This window comes from Eretmochelys imbricata, chromosome 3, assembly GCF_965152235.1.
Source record: "Eretmochelys imbricata isolate rEreImb1 chromosome 3, rEreImb1.hap1, whole genome shotgun sequence".
In the NCBI taxonomy this organism is placed as follows: domain Eukaryota; kingdom Metazoa; phylum Chordata; order Testudines; family Cheloniidae; genus Eretmochelys; species Eretmochelys imbricata.
In genome coordinates, this window is record NC_135574.1 from 15,842,158 (window position 1) to 15,867,060 (window position 24,903).

Genomic DNA, 24,903 nt, shown 5'->3' on the forward strand with positions numbered 1-24,903 from the left:
TAATAATGTATGAATAAGACAGTAAGAAGTACAAGATTTCACATGGGTTATGAGATTTCATCATGCACTGAAACATTTTGCTAGAGGACTTCTGGTAGAGTGCCTCTAGAATGTCTAGAATGCATTCCTCAAACAGTTTTATACTCTGGCTGGCTAAGCCACTTTGGTATTGTTTTAGCATGTAAGGGTTTCAAATATATCTGGTCAACAAGTTTCAGACTTGTGATAGCTCAACAAAAACTTGACAAAATGTTGATGAAAAATGGTAATTTTTGAGGTGTATGTAAAATTTTGACCAGTTCTAGTTTTAAACCATGTTAAACGACGTATGTAGATGGATACTGAGACCTAGTGAATGAAACACTGAACTGGGCTTCAGCAGACCTTGGTTCTATTCTTAGCTCTGCAATGGGCCTGCTGGGTGACATTCGGCAAGTCACTTCACCACTCCGTGCCTCAGTTTCCCTATCTGCAAAATAGGGAGAATGATACTGACCTCCTTTGTAAAGCGCTTTGAGATCTGCTGATAAAAAGTGTTACAGAAGCTATTATTGCTGTGCAGAATCTCACTGAACCTATTTTTAAAACCCATTTAAATTCGCAGAACCTTAAATATGTTACATTCCTTACTGTCTAATCACATGACCCTGTTATCTGTGTGTTTCTGCTCCCCTACTCTTTCATTGTATCTGTGTTATGACCCTGACTTGCATTGTGTCACACTGAACTTAAATGGCATGCTCTTTGGGGCAGCAGCTTTGACTTGTTCTGTGGGGCATCCAAGCACAATTTTGGGCACTAAAAATAGTATTAATAATTAAGCACCTCAGTGCCCACCCTATTCTTTATTTTATTTCCTTAGGTTTGTTATATGTTCATAGAGTCCATTGTAAGACAATAACTTGGGTAAATTATTGGATCTTACTTTTACATACTGTGTTAGGCTCACTAACTCTCAAGACAGTTTTAAAAATGGAAGCAGTTTATAAGGTGCCTATTGAAGGCAATGAAGCACGCTGCAGGAATGACAACGTGAGATGATAAAACATGGAAAAAGGAAAGGCAGCCAGACCAAATGCACAGCAAGGCAACATCACAGAAATACTCTGTGGCCCAATGGCACACAATAACCTTCAGGAAAACCAGCCATACACAAAGGTTCCCATTGGGCACACACACAAAATAGGAAGAGAGACTTTGGCAAATGCTAAATAAATCAAACATGATGGGGGCATAAATAGTTCACAGTAAACAGACCAAAACAAGTAGGACTTGCAGCATGCCCTGGTCGCAGCCAACAATGAAGACAGGTAGACCTCCAATACAAGGGAGTTCCACAAGTAAATTTCCTTGACTAAGAAAATCCTGCTTTCCAGTTCTGAGTGAGTCAATGGAAGCAAGATCAGAGCAGTCTCAGCCCAAATACAACAGGGACACAAGGAATTTGCCTTCAGGAATGAGCACAGCCATTACAGGCAGATCTGTCCACCCTTCCATGGACTTGAGGAGAATGAGTGAGTAATGCTTCCTAAAAGACATGATTGTATATTAAACATGGGGCTTCGAGCCAGGATGTCCTGAATTCTCTCCGCTTCTCTGGCACTGGCCTTAGTAATGCTTCAAACATTATTTCCAGAAGTAACTCCACCGAAGTCAATGGAGTATAACCGTTTGAAACAGCTTTCAAGTCAGAATCAAGCCTTGTTCCTTTGACAAGAAAGCCCTTAGAAGATATGAGAGATTTCACCCAAATGCTAGGGCTGAGCCTGAAGAGCCAAATCCTTAGATCCTTGCTGAGTTCTTACTCAATTTTTATTTATTTCTTGCATTGACATCAACAGGTAGGTTTGCTTGAGTAAGGATGAGCAAATCCTGAGTAAAGATCTCAGGGTTTGGCCAGTTATTATTTGTATTGCAGTTATGCCTAGTAACCCCAATGCCTGGCCCTGTACAAATTCAGAACAGATTGTTATTTTTTAAATGTATAGTCTAGAATTCGACAGTCACTTATTTCTGGTTTATTACCTGCTTTGCCGAAAACAGAAACGAGGTCCTCCATGATGTTCTTGTAAATAGAAGGGTGGGATAGTATAAATGCCAGAGTCCAAAATGCCACCTAAAGAAAGAGACTGAAAGAAGTTACCTCAGAATTATAGAGCTGTATTGTAAAAGCGTCAGGTCAGAAGCACAGGCTAGAGACACACCTGTCTGGGGTGATCTAGGTATACTTAGGGGGATGGGACTCAACCTCTCGAGGTCTCGTCCAGCCCTACGCCTATGATTCTAAGTCACAAAGCTCAAGTCCAGATCCAAACCACCCTAATTTTTAAGGGGTATTTGGAGTGGGCCCCTCCCTCACGGAAAGCAGATGAGGATGACACTGTAGAACAATGTGACTTCTATTGATTCACAATGGACATGGAGAGTATGTGAAGGAGTTTCAAAAACTGCTAAGTGGTCTGAGAGATTGCCAGAGGCCCTGGGATAATGAACCTGAGTCTCATCCCACTTACACCTTTGTCAGTCGGAAGTGGCTACTAAAGTCAGTGGAAAGCCAGTGCAAGAGAGTCAGGTGATTAGCGAGAATATAATGTTGAAATGCATTTGCAAACCAATGAACTGCAATTCAAGTTTTAAATGCAGGGAAGGGCAAAACACAGGCGCACGTGTCTCCTGTTGAAAAGCTTTACTTGTACAAAATGAATGTTTGTGCACAATTACCCAATTCCTTTTGTGGGTGTGTGATGACATGGGGTCACAGCGGTGTACCCCCTTTCAGTTAGGAGTGGCACCATACTTCCCTTCACCCAGCTTATAAACAAGCCCACACAAATCTTTTTATCAAAGAGCACACCCTTTTCAAGGGTCGCACTTACTATTAACAAGAGCCATCAGCCTACGTAGGCGCTCACTCAGGCTATGTCTGCACTACCACTGATGTTGGTATGACTTACGTCACTCAGGGGTGGGAATAAGCCACCCCTCTGAGTGATGTAAGTTACTCCGACCTAAGCGACAGTGTGGACAGCGCTATATCAGCAGGAGAGCTTCTCCTGCTGACGTAGCTATTGCCGCTCATTGGGGATGGATTAATTAAGCCAATGGGAGAGCTCTCTCCCAACAGCTTAACGCAGCTACACTAGGGAGCTTACAGAGGTGCAGCTGCATCGGTGTAGATGCTCCACTGTAAGCTCTCTAGTCTAGCCAGAGCCACAAATACACCTGGGGACAGTCATCATTGCAGGCCTAGTCCAACTAGTGATCTCTGTTTCCTTCCTTCATGAGAGACTTCTTTCCTGCATCTGTAGCCAGCCTGTTTGTGGAACCCTTCCCAGTTCCTTCTCTAGGGGTAAGTCTACACTACAAAATTAAGTCGACCTAAGTTATGTCAACGTACACCCACCGCAGTAATTAACCCTTTTGCATATCCACACTGTGCTATTTGGGTTAGCGGTGTGCATCCTCCCCACGAGCGATTGCACCGATTTAACTGTCAGTGTGGGGCATTGTGGGTTGGCTTCTGAAAGGCAGCAACAGTTGATGTAAGTGTCTACGCTGACACTGTGTTGACCTAGCTATATTGACCTACGCACTACGCCTCTCGAGGAAGTGGAGTTAAGTCGATATAGTGGGCGAGTTACATCGGTGGATGCTGCATTGTAGTGCAGATGCTTACAGAGTTAGGTCAACATTAAATGCTTTATGTCAATCTAACACTGTAGAGTAGACTAGGCCTAGATTATTCCTTTTCAGTCTTTCCCTAAGCTCTTCTCCTTGGAGTGTGGCTGCATTAATTTAGCCTCTCACTCTCTCCCCTTAAACGGCTCTCTTCTCTGGAGTTGGGTCATGTTAATCAAATTGTCTTGTACACAGCTCTCTTCCCTGCAGCTGAGTTGTGGGATAGTCTATTGTAAGGCCTTTGTCAGCTGCTCCCTCAGCTGCCCCCTTCTCCTTAATTAGCCTTCAGGGCACTCAGCTGGACAGTGTTTCTCTGCCGATATCCCTGGTGTTTGCCCTGGAGGGAATAGGCAGTATATATGCTAGTGCCCCTCTCCCAGCTCATTCCCCGTTGGTTGGATGAGAGAGGAATCTTGGCTCACCCTCTCTGCAAAACTCCTGGCCCAGGGTCCTTAAATGTACAGTGATAGAATTTGCTTCCAAGCACGAATCGTTCCTAGGAGCTGTTGTATTAATTTAGATAGAATATATTGGCCAAAGGTGTAAACATAACCCAGTCATTGTACAACATTAAACAGTGCTAAATAAGGTCCGGGGTTTGGTATATAGAGACCTCAGCCTGCTTAACACCAGGACAAACATGCCATTAAAAAAATTAATGTTTTATTAGAGATACGGAGAAGAAGCAAAAACAGTTCAAGCACTTGAAATGTAAAATATACTGTAAGACTCATTTTAACAACATTTCTCATTCCCTTTAGCTGGAGAGAGTTTTAGGAGGAAAAGCCCCCTTTTTGACAGTCTCTTAGATGGTAGGTTTCAGAATAGCAGCCGTGTTAGTCTGTATTCGCAAAAAGAAAAGGAGTACTTGTGGCACCTTAGACACTAACCAATTTATTTGAGCATAAGCTAATAATAATAATAAGGTAATAATTGTCCTTTTGAGTAAAAGCAAAGTAGTTAATTGGGATGGGCTGGAGCTGCTGTTGAGTTTGATCCTGCTTCATCTCAGCTGGTGTTTAGGATTCAGGTGGAGCTGGTAAGGCTGGCAATGTCATCTGGATCCATCTCGCTGGCCTGGTCTGGTCAGGACACCTCTCAAGATCACGAAGGCCTGGGGTCCCAGGAAACAGTGAGGGTGGCAGCCATGATGGTGAAGCTCACTCCAACAGTCTGCATCTGTTCTTACATCTTTCTCCCCCCAAAGCCTTTCTTTAAGGACCAAAAGGCAGTGATGGCTGAAATAGCCCATCCCCTCATTATTTTGTCCACCAGTTAGGCCCAATATCCAACACAGAAATTTTGGTTCATTAATTTCCAGTTCCACACCTTCTGTTTTCACCAAGGTGGACTTCAGCATAATCCTTGAATCATATCAGGGTGGCCTTTTTTCATCTGGACTAATTTAGTCTGGTTCTTTTGCACCTGCTTATAACATTCATTATTGAAAGCAATTTGACCTACTTTCCACCAACATTTTTTTAGGTTATTGTAACAGCTTATGAACTTTCATACACATTTACAATTGAGCCTATACTTATGGTATAGCACTTAGAGGAGAGGAAAGTGATAAGGAACAGTCAGCAAGTCATGCCTGACTAATGTAATTGCCTTCTATGACGAGATAACTGGTTCTGTGGATGAAGGGAAAGCAGTGGACGTGTTGTTCCTTACCTTTAGCAAAGCTTTTGACACTGTCTCCCACAGTATTCTTGCCAGCAAGTTAAAGAAGTATGGGCCGGATGAATGGACTATAAGGTGGATAGAAAGCTGGCTAGATTGTCGGGCTCAAAGGGTAGTGATCAATGGCTCCATGTCTAGTTGGCAGCCAGTATCAAGTGGAGTGCCCCAAGGGTTGGTCCTGGGGCCGGTTTTGTTCAATATCTTCATAAATGATCTGGAGGATGGTGTGGATTGCACCCTCAGCAAGCTTGCAGATGACACTAAACTGGGAGGAGAGGTAGATACCCTGGAGGGTAGGGATAGGATACAGAGGGACCTAGACAAATTGGAGGATTGGGCCAAAAGAAATCTGATGAGGTTCAACAAGGACAAGTGCAGAGTCCTGCACCTAGGAAGGAAGAATCCAATGCACTGCTACAGACTAGGGACCGAATGGCTCGGCAGCAGTTCTGCAGAAAAGGACCTAGGGGTTACAGTGGAGGAGAAGCTGGATATGAGTCAGTGTGCCCTTGTTGCCAAGAAGGCCAATGGCATTTTGGGATGTATAAGTAGGGGCATTGCCAGCAGATCGAGGGACGTGATCATTCCCCTGTATTTGACACTGGTGAGGCCTCATCTGGAGTACTGTGTCCAGTTTTGGGCCCCACACCACAAGAAGGATGTGGATAAATTGGAGAGAGTCCAGCGAAGGGCAACAAAAATGATTAGGGGACTGGAACACATGACTTATGAGGAGTGGCTGAGGGAACTGGGGATGTTTAGTCTACGGAAGAGAAGAATGAGGGGGGATTTGATAGCTGCTTTCAACTACCTGAAAGGGGGTTCCAAAGAGGATGGCTCTAGACTGTTCTCAGTGGTAGCAGATGACAGAACAAGGAGTAACGGTTTCAAGTTGCAGTGAGGGAGGTGTAGGTTGGATATTAGGAAAAACTTTTTCACTAGGAGGGTGCTGAAACACTGGAATGCGTTGCCTAGGGAGGTGGTGGAATCTCCTTCCTTAGAAGTTTTTAAGGTCAGGCTTGACAAAGCCCTGGCTGGGATGATTTAATTGGGGATCGGTCCTGCTTTGAGCAGGGGGTTGGACTCGATGACCTCCTGAGGTCCCTTCCAACCCTGATATTCTATGATTCTATGGTAAATTTGTAGGTCCAATTATCACAACAGACTGCTTTCTCTCCATGTCCCCCTTAGGTCCATATTTTATATATATTAGTTGCAGCATTTCCAAGGAACTGCTTCAATACAGACTGGAATGGAGGAGGATGCAAAGAGCCGACCCCATAGAGATGGGACCAAAGGTAGAAGAAGATAGAGAGGTAGACCCTTTCAAACCCTTAAAAGGCAATGCTACCTGTGCCTTTAAGTGGCAGACTACCCCATCACTGGGTGTAAATGCATTTTGTGGGAACAATGTTGTACCCAGCTGCGAAAATCTGCCCCGTATGTCTAATAAAAGGTCAGATAAGAAGCTGACAAAAGATTAAGGGCTGGATTGTGAACTCTTGTTGCCATTGTTGACGAGTTACTAACCTGAGTAATCCCAATGATTTCCATGGGTCTACTTGGTTGGGTGAGTAACCCCAACAGTGGGAGTAAGAGAGCTCACAGTCTGGGTAAAATTCAGTCTCCTCCTCTGCTGAATACTTGCACGTTCCTCTTAAATGAGCCTTTTCCTGTTTCTACTTTAAACTATAAAAAGGAGTGTGAAATATACAGTGCCTACATTCACTCTAATTGCAGATACCCAGGCATTAAAATGAATTAGTATGCCATATGCTTTGCATGCAATTAGGTTTCAGCCACATAAATGGAAAAATGAGGTACCAAATTCCCACTAATGCTTATAAGATAGATAAGCCTAATAACTTAATAAGTAAGACCCCTGTATAGCACAAAAGCTTGCCTTTCTCACCAACAGAAGTTGCTCCCATAAAAGATACTACTTTACCCACCTTGTCTCTCTAATACAGGAGCAGGGCCGTGGCTCGTTGGGGGAGGGAGGAGATGGACACGGATGGGGTAAGGAGCCATAGCTGGGCGTGGGTCTGGGGCCAGGAACGGAGCCACAGTCAGCAGCCAAGGCTGGGGGCTGGTGCAGGGCTGGGAGTGGAGCTACACTGAGGCTGGGGCCGGGGCCAGGTGCAGAGCTGGCAGCTGGGGACGCGACTGGGGCGGGACCAGAGCAGAGCTGGAGGCGGAGAGGGGCTAGGTGGCACTCCCTGTCCGTGCCCTGTGGGGACAGGCCCGGGCCCCATCGTGCCCCACTGGACATTCTTCCACGCCCCCCTGGGGGGAGCGTCCCATACTTTGGGGACCTCTGCTCTAATATCCTAGGACTGACATCTCTAAAATAATACTGCATATAATAATCTGCAGAGCATTACTCTAGTAAGTCATATCAGTATGGCAGTGTCATCAAAGAAACGTTTTAATTACCTGCAAAACAAAGTGAATTTGTGGACATGAAGTTTTAACTGATTATGCATGAAGTAGTTTATACTTTATGAGAAGGTGAAAATTCCCTGAAGTAATATGAAATCAAAAGCAGAGCTACTTCAAAACTAGAAGTATCTCTTCCCTTGCTGATTAAGCAGAAAGTCTGGTCTATATACAGATTTTGTACAGGTATCTATCTCAGTTGGAGGTGAGATTTATTTAAACCAGAATAGCCCTGAGGATGGAGGCAGTTATACTAGTAAAAAAAAGTGCCTTATAATAGTATGGCTTATTCCTCTTCCTTTATAGGAGGAGGAATGTCCGTATAAAGCACTTTTATACAGATATAACTGCATCTATGGCAGGGTGGAGTGTACCAGTATAACTATACCAGTCTAGTTAAAGTGGTACAACTCTAGTGTGGACAAGGCCTAAAAATCCCATCTGAAGAGCTTACTCACAATAAGGCAGTTTTTAATAAGTCTATAGGATGTTGGTCCCAGGATACTAGAGAGGCAAGGTGGGTGAGGTAATATTTTTTATTGGACCAACTTCTGTTGGTGGAAGATACAAACTTTCAAGCTACACAGAGCTCTTCTTCAGGTATGGGGGAAGGAAATCACAGTATCTGAGCTAAATATAAGGTGGGACAGATTGTTAAGCATAAGGGGTAGTGCATGTTGGAGGTGGTCCCTTGAAATGAAGTGCGAAATTGAGGGCTAGATGTTATGCATAAGGGGTTTGAATTGGGCAATTAAGGGTAGCGGGCGGTGTGGTGTGTTACAAAATTGTTTTAATGAGCCATAAAAGCAGCATCCCCGTTGAGTCCATAGTTTTTGGTGTCTTGCAGAGTTATGAATTTAAGTTCCTAGGCTCACATTTTGAAGGTGTGTGGTGGGGTGTACAACCCCCACACTGGTGAGAAAATAGTTAAGGAGCAGCTCTGGGCCCAGAAAGCGTCACAATGAAGGCTGAGCTCAAAAGGGAGCAGCTTAGCTCAGTCAGGGTGGATGGAGCAGGGGAGCAGTTGTGTGTTTCAGGCTCCTACTGAGAACCCGCCAAGGCCCCATGCAGCGGGACCCAGGCCTCATCACCAGACCATCTGAGGCCTTTCAATTGAAGAGGTTGATGATGAAGAGATGCAATTGCAAGAGCAAGACCGATTGAACCACGGACAGAGAGGGCTCTAGGGAGGACTCAGCAGCTCCCAGTGATGCCAACAGAGAAACAGAAGCCAGGGTAGGAAGTGGCCCAAGGAGCACCCTAACCCCTAGGCCAAACATTTTGAATTATTGTTTCACTGGGCCCTGGATTGGAACCTGGTGGAGCAGGGGTGGCCTGGGTTCCCCTACCCCTGGCTATTGATGCTCGCCACTGGGCAGCATAACCCAGAGTACTGCCACCAGGCAGTGCTGCCAGGACTGGTACTGAACTACCCCCTACCCCACAACAAAGTGTTGTGCAGGTTTCCTTTGAGGACGAGTATTGGAAAAAAAAAAATCAGATATGGAGTTATCTGGTCCAATCAAAGAGGAAAGAAAGTGTTCCTGCAGCCATCATACTTACAGGCATAGCATTTGCTTGCGAGGCCCAGAGCAATAAGAGAGCATAATTGGGAGCTAAATGTTTTCCATGCAAGTTATCCAGGAGATGCTGCAGCAGTGTCTGTTATAAGTAAAAGCATAAATATACACACACACATTAGTGTCTTAGGGTACGATTTTCTAAAAATTGGGTACATGCTTCCACCTCTGCAGAGCCACACTTGGCAGAAGGGGGCACTACAGGGCAGGTATTCTCTTTGCCATAAGGCCTAGAGTAAGGTTGCTAGATCCTCTGAAGCCTGGCTTCCCCACATGGATAATCCTACTTCCTAAAGTTTGAGATTTTTTTCAGGGCAATTCCTCTGTGTGTCCCCCAAACCGCTCTGAGGCCCACTTTTGCTTCATCCAAAGTGGATTCCCACACTCCTTTGTCTCAATCCCCTAGTAGTCAGGGCTCATCCCTCCATAACACAGTATCTTTAAGAGTCTGGGCTTTCCCCAGTTTCCAAGGGGTCCTGTGCAGTGTAGCAGACCTAACACTCATGACAAGCATGGAATAGTCATCTTATGTCTCCCTGTTTCCCACAATCCAGGCATACAGTTGGGCAGACTCCATACCACTTTCCCTTTCTGTCTCTGGGGTGGATGAAGGAAAAGCAAGGCTTCTGAGGTAGTAAGTTGTAGTAAGGTGTGGGGAAATGGAACACACAGATTTACCTTGGAATTGCTCTCTGATGGATTGGCTCTCTCAGCGTCTGCTACCACTTTTTCTAACACTTTTAGAAGCCATTTTTTGGATTTAGACCACTTTCTGTGAAGAAAAAAAAATAGGAATGATTTGAAATGCATTTGGGGAAACAATTCAGGCAGCACAGCGCAACATCACTTTCACGGAAGAGGACTCCTCGCTTTCTCTCCAAGGCTTCTCCGAGCACCTCGGCACTCTTCCTTTGAGGGACAGACGTACCAAGCTGATTTTTCAGTACTGTTGAGTCAACATCAGCAGCGGCTGCTCAGCAACTCTGAAACCCACAATAGCTAAACACATGATCTGATGGCTAGAAGAGAGACCTGACACTCAGCACTCTTAGATTTTCCTGCCAGCTCTGCTACTGGTTTCCTGTGTGACCTTGGACAGGTTACTTAGGCCAAATTTTTCCAAAAGTAACCATTAACTTTGGGTGTCTCAGTCATTAGGTGTCCAATCTGAGAAAACAAGGTCTGATTTTTCAGAGCTACTGAGCACTCACAGCTCTCATCTGAAGGCAATGAGGTCTGTGGGTGCTTACAACTAAAAATAAGGCCCAAGATGCCTCAGGTTGGGCACAAAATACTGAAGTGCTGGCCCAAGAGAATAAAATGACAGGATGGGACATCTTTTACAAAACCAGCACATAGGACCTGATTCTCCTCATGCAGTGGTGTAATTCCATTGACTTTAGTGGAGTTATCCAAGTTTTACACCAATATACGTTAGAGGAGAATCAGGAGCCTAATTTTTAATGGACAAAATTTAAAGCCCAACTAACACTGCATTTGACCAAGATGGAGTCAAAGGCAGAACATTGGTTTCTGAGGAAATGCTGCTAGGGTTACCAGGATAAGACACTTCTAATAGGTTTGCAAGACTTGCCCCATTCCCCCACCCACTCCGTTACCTCATAAAATACTCAGGCATCTGGGACCCATATTCAAAATCCTCATCATACTTCTGAAAATGCTCTTCAAACTCCTTGATGTCACTCTTGTTTGTTGGACAGACGTCTTTTCCAAATAAGATATTTACGGTTGCTGGATACATGACAGATCTGTAACAGAAGCACTGCAGCATTAGGCCAATGGGAAGCTGTTCTAGCATCTTGCCAGGCCTGTTTGATTACCAACAGAAAAATAACTCTTTGGGCCTAACAGTCGAGCCTTAACTCATGCTGGGATGAAATTCTCCCCTGTGTAGAGGGGCCATCAGGACTTAAGCCCTCAACACAGAGTTTAAGTGGGACCTATGTGATGAATAGCCCTTGCACAAGCCCTCAGCTTGTGGTCAAATTTTACCAGTTAGTGAGCACTTACTCTACCAAGTAGCTGCAGGATGGCCCTGTCCATTGGAATAACCTCTCCCCACCCCCATTATACATCAGTCTGATTCCAAATGAGCTTCCATGCTAGGACTTCCCCAGTCGGTGGCTGCACCAGAATCCCTTCTCCTGGGTGATACCCACAGCAGGGGCTTAGAAATGTAGCCCCATCCTGAGTCCTGCTGGGCTAGGGGATGCTTCACTCCCCCTCTCTGCCTCCCTCCCAGCCTGCTCATTTGTCTCCTTCCCCCTGCACACATCCCCAGCAGATTTCATTGGGGGTCATTAGATCTATGAATTCCTAACATCTTCTCCTGAGCTCCAGCTACTGTTTAATGACTATTAGAGACAGGGATGGTTTCATTTAGTTTGCCTTTCTAAGTATCATAAGCTACATTTCTCCTGCTGTCTCTCTAGAGCCATCTGCTGGCTCAATGCATTTCAGCTCCAGGTCAGCTATATAAACATTTTTCAACCAGTGTGTATTTCAGTTTTTTCAGCCCCCATTTTATAACCAACCAATACCAAACAAAAGGCACATAATAAAAGTGTACAACACAAGATTTATTAGATTCCCCTTTCTGTAGTTGATTATCTTAGTTATGACGTGTCAAGGTTCCTTCCCCACTCTAAGGTACAGATGTGGGGACCTGCATGCAAGACCCCCCAAGCTTATTCTTACCAGCTTAGGTTAAAACTTTCCCAAGGTACAAACTTTGCCTTGTCCTTGAACTGTATGCTGCCACCACCAAGCGTTTTAAACAAAGAACAGGGAAAGAGCCCACTTGAAGACATCTTCCCCCAAAATATCCCCCCAAGCCCTACACCCCCTTTTCTGAGGAACGCTTGATAATAATCCTCATCAATTTGTACAGGTGAACCACAGACCCAAACCCTTGGATCTTAAGAACAATGAAAAATCAATCAGGTTCTTAAAAGAAGAATTTTAATTAAAGAAAAGGTAAAAGAATCACCTCTGTAAAATCAGGATGGTAAATACCTTACAGGGTAATCAGATTCAAAACATAGAGAATCCCTCTAGGCAAAACCTTAAGTTACAAAAGACACAAAAACAGGAATATACATTCCATCCAGCACAGCTTATTTTACCAGCCATTAAACAAAAGAAAATCTAATGCATTTTCTAGCTAGGTTTCAGAGTAGCAGCTGTGTTAGTCTGTATTCGCAAAAAGAAAAGGAGTACTTGTGGCACCTTAGAGACTAACAAATTTATTTGAGCATAAGCTTTCGTGAGCTACAGCTCCTCAAATAAATTTGTTAGTCTTTAAGGTGCCACAAATACTCCTTTTCTATTTTCTAGCTAGATTACTTATAGATTACTTACTAACTTAACAGGAGTTGTAAGGCTTCATTCCTGATCTGTTCCCAGCAAAAACATCACACAGATAGACCAAACCCTTTCTTCCCCACCCCTCCTCCAGATTTGAAAGAATCTTGTCCCCCCATTGGCCATTTTGGGTCAGGTGCCTGCAGGGTTACCTTAGCTTCTTAATCCTTTACAGGTGAAAGGGTTTTGCCTCTCGCCAGGAGGGATTTTATAGCACTGTATACAGAAAAGTGGTTACCCTTCCCTTTATATTTATGACATGACCTAATTGGCTTGTTAAGTTTTATGATAGGTCTGCACTGCACACCACTGGCAGGGGTGGGTATGTGTAGTTATAAGCCTGAGTGAAAAACAAGCCATTGCCACACTGCAGTGAGTAGCTACACATACCAGTGAAAGGCTCTGGAAGAGGGGAGGCAGTGGGGAAATGCCTTTCCACACAGCTTCCTCTCTGCCAGAGTCTTTCCCTGCTGGCAGAATCTTTCCCTGAAACGGGGAAAGGCCCTGGCAGCTGCCTGTGGTGGGGAAAAGGAGGCAAAGGTGGGCAGATCCCAGAGCTTTCCCCCCACTGCCAGAGTCTTTCCCTGCTGCCTCCCCCATGCCAGAGCCTTTCCCCACTGCTGGAGCCTTTCCCTGGTGCTAAAAATAGGATACATAGCCACAGGGCTCAGGCATGTCTTTACTCATCTAAGCAGTGCTTCACCATCCATACAGCTATTTATACCCATGCTGGGGTGGAGGGAAGGAGAGCTGTACTCTACATGCCTCTCTAAGATTTGTGCAGAGCAGATGTACCTTGTGATAAATGGCATTGGATCTACAACAACTGAATGCCTCACCTTAAAAATATGGTTCAGCTTCATTTCCACATAATCACAGGCCTACCAAAGTGTATATGAGCCGCACAACTGGGAAAAAGCGCTATGTTATCAACAGGTGAGAAGTGTACAGGTCTGCCCAGGCAAATATGGAATGAACTTCCCCAAGAATTGAGGTTCATCATAAACCTCATCACTTTCCACTCTGAGTGCAAGGTGCATTTCTTTTACCTTGCCTTCTCTAGTATAGCAACAGGTATATTTATATGAAAAAAAATAAAACCTCCCTCCCTACCAAAAAGACATTCCACTGCACACGCTTCTCCCTTGGGGAGAGGATGAGAGAACAAACACACATGACACATGTTAGTCATGTTGCTTAATGCACTATAAGAAGGTGCTTAGATACTGTGGTCATGAGTGTGGCATAAAAGTCTGTACAGAATATTAGATTGTCAGCCAGGTACTTCTTGCACACCTGGCATGAAATCCTGGCTCCACTGAAATCAATGGCAGAACTCTCATTGACCTCACTGGGGACAGGGTTTCACCCCGGATTTTTATGGGAATTGTTTAGTTCTGCCAAGGGGTGCATGAGCCAGTGCTTGCCAATATAACTTGAGAAACTTCCTAGACATGTGAATCCTTGACCTGGGGTCCCCTTGGCAAATACCTTGGTAAGTAGAGGAGGCTGTGCTTACCTTTTTTCAAAACTTGTAACAGACTTTTCTCCATGGCAGCCAGTCCCAGCCTCCACCCTCTCCAGACGCAAGGACTTTATGAGCTGCACCAGCCAGCTCTAAGTCACTGGGCACAGCGAGGCAATGAACGGCTTGCTCTGCATTCCTGGAGGAGTTTTTTTCTGGGATCCCACAGCCTGATCTCCACCTGCAGACTTTATAATACTGTCACTGCTGCAGCTACTATTTATTTAGCAAAGAACATGGACATCTGTTCGATAGAGCATGATTATAAAAGTCACATACCTTATTAGATCACTGAGATTCTCCGTTCCTGCTGTGCCCAAGTAGTCCATGTGCTCATGTAATTCTTGACACAGAGTCCGAGCAAAAAGGTACAGGCGAGAGGTACCCATTTTTCCTTTCATCATGCTATAGAGTCTGCTATGGTTCAGATAAAAGATTTCTGCAGGAACTGAAGCTTTAAATACAAAAATGAGAGAAGGCGTAAATGTTTTGGAAACTAGCCAAGGTAAATTTTAAATGTAAAAAGTGTCTATTTTGTATATTACTTGTGACACTAGTTTCAGTTTACCGTAATCTTTCTCTCCATGAGTGAAATTCATACCCGTGAAGATTTTATTCCCACAGCCTGCATTTCTGACCTTGTAAAGGGATCAGCAGTGGTTAACACCCAGACCCCACTAAGTTTTATTTCTTTTGCTCAGTAGGGAACTTCCTCCTTCTGCCCTATAAAGCTTCAGTCTCTTGGAAATAAATATGCCAAACACTTCCCCTGATTTATGTGCCGAGCAATTCCAAAGGCACGTTTTGGAGCTTCATGTTGAGAGCATACAGAATCGCTGCTCCATCACCTGCACTGAGCACCTGCTAGGCTTGCGGGGGAAGGGGGGCTGTGAGGGGGGAGTTCAAGGAGTTACTGTTAATCTATAAAGCTGTAAGTGGTCTGGGATCTAAGTGTTTATTGTTCAACAGTCCCCCTCACTCTCTCCTCCGCAGCAGGTGCCGCTGTGCACTCTGGGAAGCCATTCCCCTTGGTCTCAGCCCATGGGGACAGCAGCGCATTGAGATGAAGCCTGGTGGAGGTACAGGCGTGACACCACCATCACCGGGGCCCAGCTGAGAACAGGCCTGTAGGCATGAGCTCTAGCCAGCAGCCTCACTAAGGTGAGAGTAGTGGCTGAGTGCAGAGAACAGACTCCTGACTGGGTGTGGAGTGACAGGCGTCATTTCTTCATTTTGATAATCTGGTCACTTTATTCAAGCCTCGTGTTAAATAGCAGGTGTCATCACAGCAGGTCCCAGGACCCTACATGGAGCACCGTTTCTGTGGTGTGTGTGTGTGAAGGGGGGAGGGGGTGTTAAGCAATGTACGTGCTTTTAAATACTGAGTGGCCCAAAAGGCAGCAAAAAACCCCCCAAACCCTGAAATGTATTATTTGGAAAAGAATCTCATGATTTTGAGGGGCCTGACTCATGATTTTGAAAGCTTGAGGTTGGGAATACTGGGATAGGTGATTAAACACCTGCGCAGGGAAAACTTTGGGAGGACTGTCACTTTGTCCAGTGGCACATTTTTGTTTTATGGCTAGCAAAGGCAGATTGCACAATAAGTATGTGGAGGTGGAAAATGCAGCCTGCAATAGACAGCTGCTGGCTGTACCATCTAAGCCTGGGGATTAGAGCTGCCCTATTTTGGTTCTCATCACTTGCAAACATGCAAAACATCTCACCTTCTACCAACTCATTTCTCTCTCAACAATGAGAGAACTTACTCCTGTAGTCCACTTTCCATTTACTTAAAGGATGTGTGAATGGGATTTAATGTTGGCATAGCACACCAGCAAAGTGTGTCCTGCATTCTTCTCCACTGTCTGTTCTTCTAAAGAAGAACAGCTTACTATAGCTACCAGCTAACAGTTTCTCCTTTTGCTCAATTGGTAGAAGTCTGTCCTGTGGCTCTGATGCTCTTACAAGCTCCTACCACAAAAAAGCCCTGATACCTGGTTGGGGCTGTTAAGTTTTACTGCCACACAAACAACAATATGGGTTGTTGGTTCAAAAAAAAATCTACTGATGACATGTTCTGGGGTCATTATACATGTTCAGGGCCTTGGACAACAAATAGTTACATCTGTGTGTGACAGTTTGGGGAATATGTTGGTGTCAATTTATAAATTTCATTTAGTTTTGCGGGGACCATTTATGATTGTAACCTGCATTGTGGATTAGAATCCCCATTTTGTATATGACCCATTTTTGTGCCCTGGCATGGAGCATCATTTTGAACTGGCATATGTGTAGCTTGCTCCAGATATATAACAAAGCCAGAGAGGATGGGGTTGGGTAGTGACAGGACGGGTAGTGACATTTCTCAACCTCGGGAGACCTAACACAAGAAGTGTCATCCAGCCAGCTCCAAAGGAATATGGACTTGTTAGTGACTCTACTGTACACCCCTGTGAAAAAATGTGTTGTGAATGTGAATTCAGCATGACTGGGGTATGAGCTTTCACACTAGAGGCTCATGACCAAGGCTGTTTGTAAGCAAGAAGGGTGCTGTGTGCATGGGGCTGGCCATGGCCAGCACCAAGAGGGAATGGCTGCCAGGGAGACAAGTGAGTCTCCACCTAGCCTGAACACAGATAGACCCTTGGACACCCTCGGACATAAATGGAGGGGTGAGACCAGCCCAAGGGACAGTTATGTTCAGGTGTTTGTTATTTTGCCTAGATCTGTAACTCTTCTGGGCTGTCCATGAGACAGGTGTGTGTGTGTTGTGTTGTCCATGAGTCAGGTGCATGTGAGAATGAGAGAGAGTGAAAGAGAGATTCCTTGCTTTCATGGTTACATGATTCCTGAAGGGTGCAACTGGAGAAACCAGAACTCATCCAGACTGGTGGACTCTGGAGGGAACAGATCAAAGCTGCTGGGGTGCTCAGGAGGAATGGGGCACAGGTTCCAGTGTCAAGGTGGTTGGAGTGCAGGATCCCACTGCCATGAGGCATGTCAGACGTGGGGTCTACACCTCAGGAGTGCCTCTGAGTGTCCCAGAACCAGGAACAGTGATCTATCACTAGCCAGATCCAGGAATTTAGTGGCCCATGCAGGTGGATCTCCTCATGATAGACTGGTGTCTATCCAGAGAGCAGGACTGGCCCAGGCTATGACATTGTGTATTGCATTTGCCCCTTAACTTTATGCTTTAATTGTGGATTAAGATATGCATTTGAGACCTGATCCAAAGACCCATGGGCTATGGATCACATCTTTAACCTTGATGGGTTAGCTTTCCTTTGAAATTGAGATATCCCTTACTTGTGCGCTGGACCGTTTGCTGCACCGCCTGCTCAAAATCTATGTCCTTAGATGTCAAAAATGCTTCAATCCCCTCTTCCTCGGTCACAAAGGTGAATCGGTTTCCCAGGGCAAACACTGTGAATATTGGCCCATACTGCAAAAACAAGGAGGGAGTTAAAAAAATTAATGACTTTATTGCTAAGACATTTTATGGGAGACCATGGCTCTGATCCTGCAACAGGAATTGCACCAATACAACAGAAATGTTGAGAAGGTAGGGGGGAAAGAAAATAAAACCAAAGCGGGAGGTAGAGGGATGCAGCTTCACTATCTAAAATCCTTGTTCAGGAGCAAACAGACATGTAAATAAATTAGACTTGAATTCATAGATTTTAAGGTGAGAAGGGACCCTTGTGATCATCTCCTCTGACCAGCTGCATGGCACAAGCCACAGAATTTCACACACTGATTCCTGAACAGACACAAGTGTGGTTCAGCTAGCACATAGCTTCTAGAAAGATACCCAGTCTTGATTTAAAGACTCCAAATGCCAGGAAAACGACTGCATCCTTTGGTAATCTGATCCAATAGTTATTACCCTCACTGTTAAAGAGTTCCACCTTATTTCCAATCTGAATTTTTATAACAAACTTCCAGACATTGGATCTTGTTATGCGTTTGTGCTAGATTAAAGAGCCGCCTAATATCAAATATGTTCTTCTTGTGTAGGTATTTAAAGACTACCTCTTATCAAAGACAAGGTTAAGTTAAATAGATTGAGGTCATTAAGCCTTTCATTGTTAAGATGTGTTTTCCATCCCACAAATCATTGTTGTAGCTTTTCTCTGAACTTAGCTTCTCTAACATCTCATATCTATTCAACTCAGAACTCATTACTGGAATCCAAACTCTCCCAACTGTTTGGAAGCTAGAGCATTATTTTTCACCAGTTTTTGGTCTTTGAACTTGATTTAGGCTGTAATTATTGTGTGGTCTGTTCTGCAGAGCGATTTTTGGGAGCATAAGTTTATGTTAGGGAGACAGGTAAAATGTTTTAACCAACACACTGACTTCTAGAGAGAAAGGATTGCCCAGTGGTTAGGGCCCTAGTCTAGTACCTGGGAGGACAGAGTTCAATTCCTCATTGTGTCACAGATATCCCGTGTGACCCTGGACAAAACAGTCTCTGTGCCTCAGTTTCCCATCTGTAAAATGGGGATAATAGTTCAACTCTGCTGGGATGTTGTGAAGATAAATACATTAAAGGATGTGTGGTGACCAGATTACTACGGTAATGGGGACTATAGAAGCACATAAAATAGATTTTGCAAGAGAGCAGTAGCCACATGAATTCAGTGCTTGTGAGATACCAGACAGAGATCAAAGAAGCCCTCACTATCCATTGGAGTTGGTCATAACATTTTTTTTGACAAAGAGTGGGTGGAAAGTGTAGGGAAGAGACCTCAATATTGATGCAAAATGATATTAGTAAAATTATTATAACTTATTTTTATAACGTTAAGTCATTACAAACATGTCTGTGCCTTTACTGAGTCTTAGGAGATACATGTCCTTACTTCATAGGGTGCTTGGAGAAAAGTACCTCACCTGCATATATTTTTGTTTGTTTAATTATATGAAACATCCAAGCTAAGAAAATTCTTAGGAATTTTGTTGTCTGTCAATTTGACAAACTCTACAAGAGTCAAGGAAGATAACACTATATTTATACAAACCCTAAACTGCAGCTGTTGTAATTTCCATTTTACTTTAACACTCTATTCTTTGCTTTGATGCTCTGTTGTACAATGTTATAACCAACGTTTACTGCAATTTGTGTTTTGTGTAAAATATTGAATTGCAAATTGTGAACGCTCTAAGAAGTGCTGGGTCAAAAGACGAAGGGGTCCACTCACAGCAAGTGCACTTCCTTGGGGGTGGGGCTTTTTGTCCCACCTGGCACCCCTTTCTGTCAGTTGCTCATGCTGTAGCCTCCCCCCTCCCCACCCAGTGACTCGAAGTCCTCTCTCTCTTTGTGACTTGGCCCTCTGGTGACTATATAAGCCCCCCCTTCCAGGGTAACAAAGTCCCACTGGAACGCCGGGAGGAACGGCAGCAGCTGTGGGCTCCTTTACACACACACACACACACACACACACACACACGCACACGTCACTCTGCTGGTGACGGAGGGTGGAGGCGGAGCCTAGAGGAGTGTGGGGGAAGGTCCAGAGAGGAGAGGAGCCAGCGCTAGTGAAGTGGAGCACCGAGCTGGGCCGGCGGGGACCCTGCTAAGCGTGGGCCTGCCACCATTATAAACCCAGCGCTGTGCGCCGCAGCAGATCCGGGGTCGGGGGTGAGGCATCTCTCCCTGCCGCAGCCCCGACCACCTGCGCGGTGCTTCATAGGCTGCTGCGCGGCCACACAGCTTGGAGGGAACTTAGATCTACACCGCAAATCAAACACCCGCGGCTGGCCTGTGTCAGCGGACTCAGGGTCGTGGGTCTCAGGCTGCGGGGCTGTAAAATTGCCATGTAGATGTTCAGCCTCAGGCTGGGGCACGAGCTCTCGGCCCTGTCTGGGGGTGGGTCTCAGAGCCCAGTCTCCAGCCCGAACCCAAATGTCTACACGGCAATAAAACAGCCCTGCAAACCCGAGCGAGCTGACATGGGCCAGCATATCGTACAAGTTGTTTCTGAGGCAGAACCAAAAGCTTGGCATCCGTAGTTTAAAACTGGTCTTATCAATGTTCTAAACATCCTCCTCCTCATCATCAATACCTTCTTATCTGCATGCCATTTGTAGGGTTGCCAACTTACTAATTGCACAAAACTGAAAACCCTATCCCTGCCCCTTCCCCAATGCCCTGCCTCCGCTCACTACAGTCCCCCTCCCTTGGTGGCTCGCTCTCCCCCACCCTCACTCACTTTCACGGGGCTGGGGCAGAGGGTTGGGGTGTTGGAGGGCTCTCACTGGGGGTGCAAAAAGGAGTCATACATAAGGATGTGTTAATAGAACCATAAAACTAGGCAGTAAAGTAGATTCTTTTGTAATCACTGTAAAATCTTCCTCCTGGATGCCTTAAGAAAAACATTTATAGTTAAGAAATATTTTATAGAAAACCTTGGTTTATTTCGTAAGTGTAGAGATGGCATGACCTCGTAAAACGCTTACTGAATGGAAATCTTCTAATGTAATTTCCTAATATAATTGCTACCATTGTAAATGGTAAAATGCTTGATGGACCACCATGGAATCTAATGTTCTTGATAACCTAATTACTAATATAAGAGGCCATTTAAATAGAGTGTACTTATATTATTGGGGAATTAATTATTTAGCTATTTGGTAAACTTATGGAACCAGTCACCCAACTCAGGAAGACAAGAATAATCTCTACAAAAATTGTTATGAAGAATGAAACAATTCTTTAAATAGCTGTTTAAGCAAAAAACTCTCTTTAAAAATTATTGCCTTCGAAAAAGATTGCTTTGAGAATTAAAGCATTTACGTAAAGAGTAGGGGTGTTTGGACTTTTTGAAAACAGAATTTCATTTCCTGTTTAACTCTAATAAAACTGAAAAAATATCTCAGAAAATAGACTGAATAAAAAGAATTAAAACTTTAAAAGTTTTCTGATACTTTCCTGCCACAGAAGAACAAAAACATTTAGAAGTGTGTTGCACATTCATTAATCAGACTGCAATTTGAGGAGCTGAAGATACCACCAAAAAAACATGGAGTCAAGGAAAGGATAACAGCAGCCAAATTTGAATCTAAACAAGTCTGAAAGAGGTGTTTTCCTATAATTTCATGAAAATAGGAAGGGGAAGAGTATAAATTCTGAAGTGAGTACTGTTCACTCACTCTCTGCTACTATGCTGAAGCATTCCTCAACTCATCTTGTCCCTTCACAAGCAAGAGGCCACAGAGAACTAAGAAAAAGCAGAAAACCAGGATGGATAAAAATCAATGATTTAAAATAAATAAATAAATAACTTTTAAAAAAATCGTGTTTTTTATTTAAATCAGATTTTTTAGATTTTTTTCCTCAAAAAAAATTATCTAAAGATAGATACATTATAGTTCAAAGATATCTCATCATGGAATGGGGATTATAAAGTCTAATTCTATAGTATGAGATAATATATTTATGTGATGTTTAAGAAAAGTTTTGTAAATGAGTTCAAATAGTTCATGGATTAGGGATCCAATAGTATGGGGTCCAGGGGCTTCTGTATAGATTGTTTAGGTCAATCTTTCTATCTACCCAATGGGACTCAGTGCTCAGTTTAGAAGATATCATCAGAGATGTTTAGTTTTGCAGTTCTCAAATTGTGGATTTGTGTCTCCAGAGGTAACATGCTTGTTAACAGCAAAATTGATTTTAAATAAATAAATAGATTTGAGATCTACCATACCATTCTCTCACTATAAGGGAAAGCCTATAATGGCAGCTGGGCCGTAAAAGAGACCCAGTTTGGGAATGAGAACCATTCAAGAAATATATGTTTGCTGTTGATGTTTTCAAGAAAGTCACATCAGTGAACTGGTAGAAGTCACTTAAGCAGTTCGATTCGGAGATTGTTGAAGTGATAATCTCACTTTTAATAGCAGTAGCTTCTTCTGCTGGTACAGAAAAAATATTTTCTTCTTTTGGACTAATTCATTCCAAATTGAGAAATTGTTTGGGACCTGAAAAAGCAGGAAAGTTTATTTTTCTTTTCCAGATTATGAACAAACAGGAAAATGAAGGTGAAGACGATTGAGTTAGCAGCTAATATTTTAATATTAGAAGCCAATATTTTAAGTTTCTCATGTTGACCTGGCTGACATAGTAGATTTTACATTGTTATTGTTTTTTTAAATGTTTCATTTAACTATTTTAGTTAAAAACAATTTTAACAAAAACAAACCTGATTTTAAAAAACTTGAATGTTTAACTAAATTCAAAAATTCATATGCTTGTTTTGTTAAAATATTATGTTTGCTGTTGAAGAAAAAAATCCAGAATACATAACATTGTTGTTTTAGTTAAATAAAACAATTTCAGTGTCTGTCTGGTCATGTTCTCCTTCTAATACAGCATGGAAAGAAAATCCTCCAAATATTAATGATTAACCTGTTGAACTGGAGATAGTTCACCTCCCAATGACTTCAAAAATATCCACTTCAATTTCCTTTAGTAAATTAAATAACCAAACAATTATTCATTTTCTGATATAGCTGTAAAACTAATCTGAAAAGTTTTCAAAATAAATCACTTTAAAAATGTATAGTGTGTACCTTCTAAAAATGAAACCTATGTCTATCTCTGAGTTGTGAAGAATATGTATTAAGGTTATAACAACCAATAAGAATGCACTTTTATGTAGAAATCCATGATTAAATCGAGTCTTCCTGACTAGTGATTTAAATCAATCCACCCTGCAGAAAACTATATCACACAGCAGTAGCAAAGAAAGGCTATCTTCCAACTGAAAGACAATCATCACAGATGAGGTGGAAGCAGTCAAAAAACACTGCCAAGGGATTAGATTAGGAAACTCTTGTAATGATTTTATTGGGATATTCAAATGATACTGTAATCTAAAATATTGACAGCTTCTCCTGTTAATCACCAAATGGTTAGACCATATATTTCTGGAGAGGAGACAGAGGCTAAACACTTGTAAACAGAGAAATAGTGGGTTTAATTGGATTTAAGATATTTGCTAAGTGGCCTGTTTTAAGAGAACTCCTTAAATGGCTTCTTCTAAGCAACTGATTTAAACAACTTTGATAGGAGTTAGTTAAGAGTGCTTACTCTGCCTTTTTATAAACTGGTTTAGGTTATCAATGACAACGTGACAGGATCCATTGGCCCTTAAAATTTTGTCCATCCATAAACAGCTTTTAGTTTCCTATGAGATACTAAGACTGGACTCACAATAATTTTGGGAGAGAAGACCTGGGCCTCAATTTACCAAGAGCAAAATGCCCATCAAAGGTGGGCTCACCCTCAAAAGTGTAATCTCCGTTAAAAACTCTCCACAGAGGCATAAAAACGAGATTGCAATGGAAGTAGCCAATTTATAATTAGTGTTCTGTCATTTGTGTTTTGTTTAATGTTTTCTTTTCCTTTCTTTATTAATAAAATCATCACAGTTATGAATGATGGCTATTTTGCTTGGTCTTTATTGTCACCTAAAGTATGTAAAAGAACCCCTGTAACTCAGGGTATGTCTTCATACTACCAGCGAGGATCGATTTATGCCGTATAGTCTAGACTTGATAAATCGATCCCCGAGCGCTCTGCCATCGACTCCCGTACTCCAGCGCCAGCGGAGTGACGGGGGAGCGGCAGCAGTCGACTCACTGCGGTGGAGACACCACGGTAAGTCGATCTAAGTATGTCGACTTCAACTACGTTATTCACGTAGCTGAAGTTGCTTAACTTAGATTGATCCAAGCGCCCCGCCGCCCCAGTGTAGACCAGGGCTAAGAGTAGAGTCACATCCCTGAATTGTCAGTGAGAGAGAGAGGGAATTCGTAAGAGTTGGCCAACCATTTCTTGTTTCTCTAGACTAAATATTTTTGGTAATTTGGGAGAAAAAATTACTTGGTGCCCACCACAATTAAAAATGATCACTTTTCTCCCACAAAAGGGAGAAAGAGCAAAAGTTACTCCCCATTTTCTGGCTAGCTCCAATATCTACAAGAAATTAGCAGCAGGACAAGCTTCCTCCAGGCCACCCTGTGGATGAGAAGATAGTTCAGTCTTCAGGCTTAGTCAGCCCTTTTTTCTCTTGAGAGAATTCAGCTAAAGCTGATGTCTAGCTAGCCACGAAAACCTGGATGGGGCCACCAGCTCACTTCAGATAAGCAACCAAACAGCCATCTACTGGCACGGCCGGATTTACACCTTACGCACCCCTAGGCACAGCATCTTCAGTGCCCCCCCCCCCCCGTGGCCCTGCCTCAAGCCCAAGCCCCCCCCCCCACGTCCCCGTGTGGCCCTGTGACCTCAGCAGCCCTGTGTGGCCAACTTTACCTCCAAGACGGTTGCTGTGACTTTTCACTTGAGGATAAAACGCACCAGCCACCCGCCTACTAGCTGTTTGCGGCCGCCCACCTGACCAGTCAGCCTCAGCCAGCTCAGGCTGTTCTGGTGCCACCGCGTTCTCTGGGAGGCAAAAGGCAGAACTGCAGCAGATTTTCTGCAGGGGAAAAAAAGTCTGCCTCCCTCGGACAAGAATTCTGTGCATGCTGCAAACGTCACCTAAGGGGAGGGAGGGCAGCATGTCCAGGTTTAACGTTTCAGGGTTATTGTATGAAAGG

The 24,903-nt window shown here is 43.7% G+C and overlaps 1 protein-coding gene across 1 annotated transcript in view; it reads right to left on the reverse strand.

The window, feature by feature from the left end:
- Positions 1-24,903, reverse strand: part of LOC144261949 (24-hydroxycholesterol 7-alpha-hydroxylase-like) — a 47,891-nt gene that overhangs the window by 13,032 nt on the left and 9,956 nt on the right. The window contains exons 2-7 of the mRNA XM_077811522.1: positions 17,602-17,737; positions 14,569-14,743; positions 11,000-11,149; positions 10,059-10,152; positions 9,364-9,462; positions 2,026-2,116 (exon numbers count right to left, since the gene is read on the reverse strand). Coding sequence (XP_077667648.1) covers positions 2,026-2,116; positions 9,364-9,462; positions 10,059-10,152; positions 11,000-11,149; positions 14,569-14,743; positions 17,602-17,737 — 745 coding nt within the window. The remainder of the gene's footprint in view (positions 1-2,025; positions 2,117-9,363; positions 9,463-10,058; positions 10,153-10,999; positions 11,150-14,568; positions 14,744-17,601; positions 17,738-24,903) is intronic.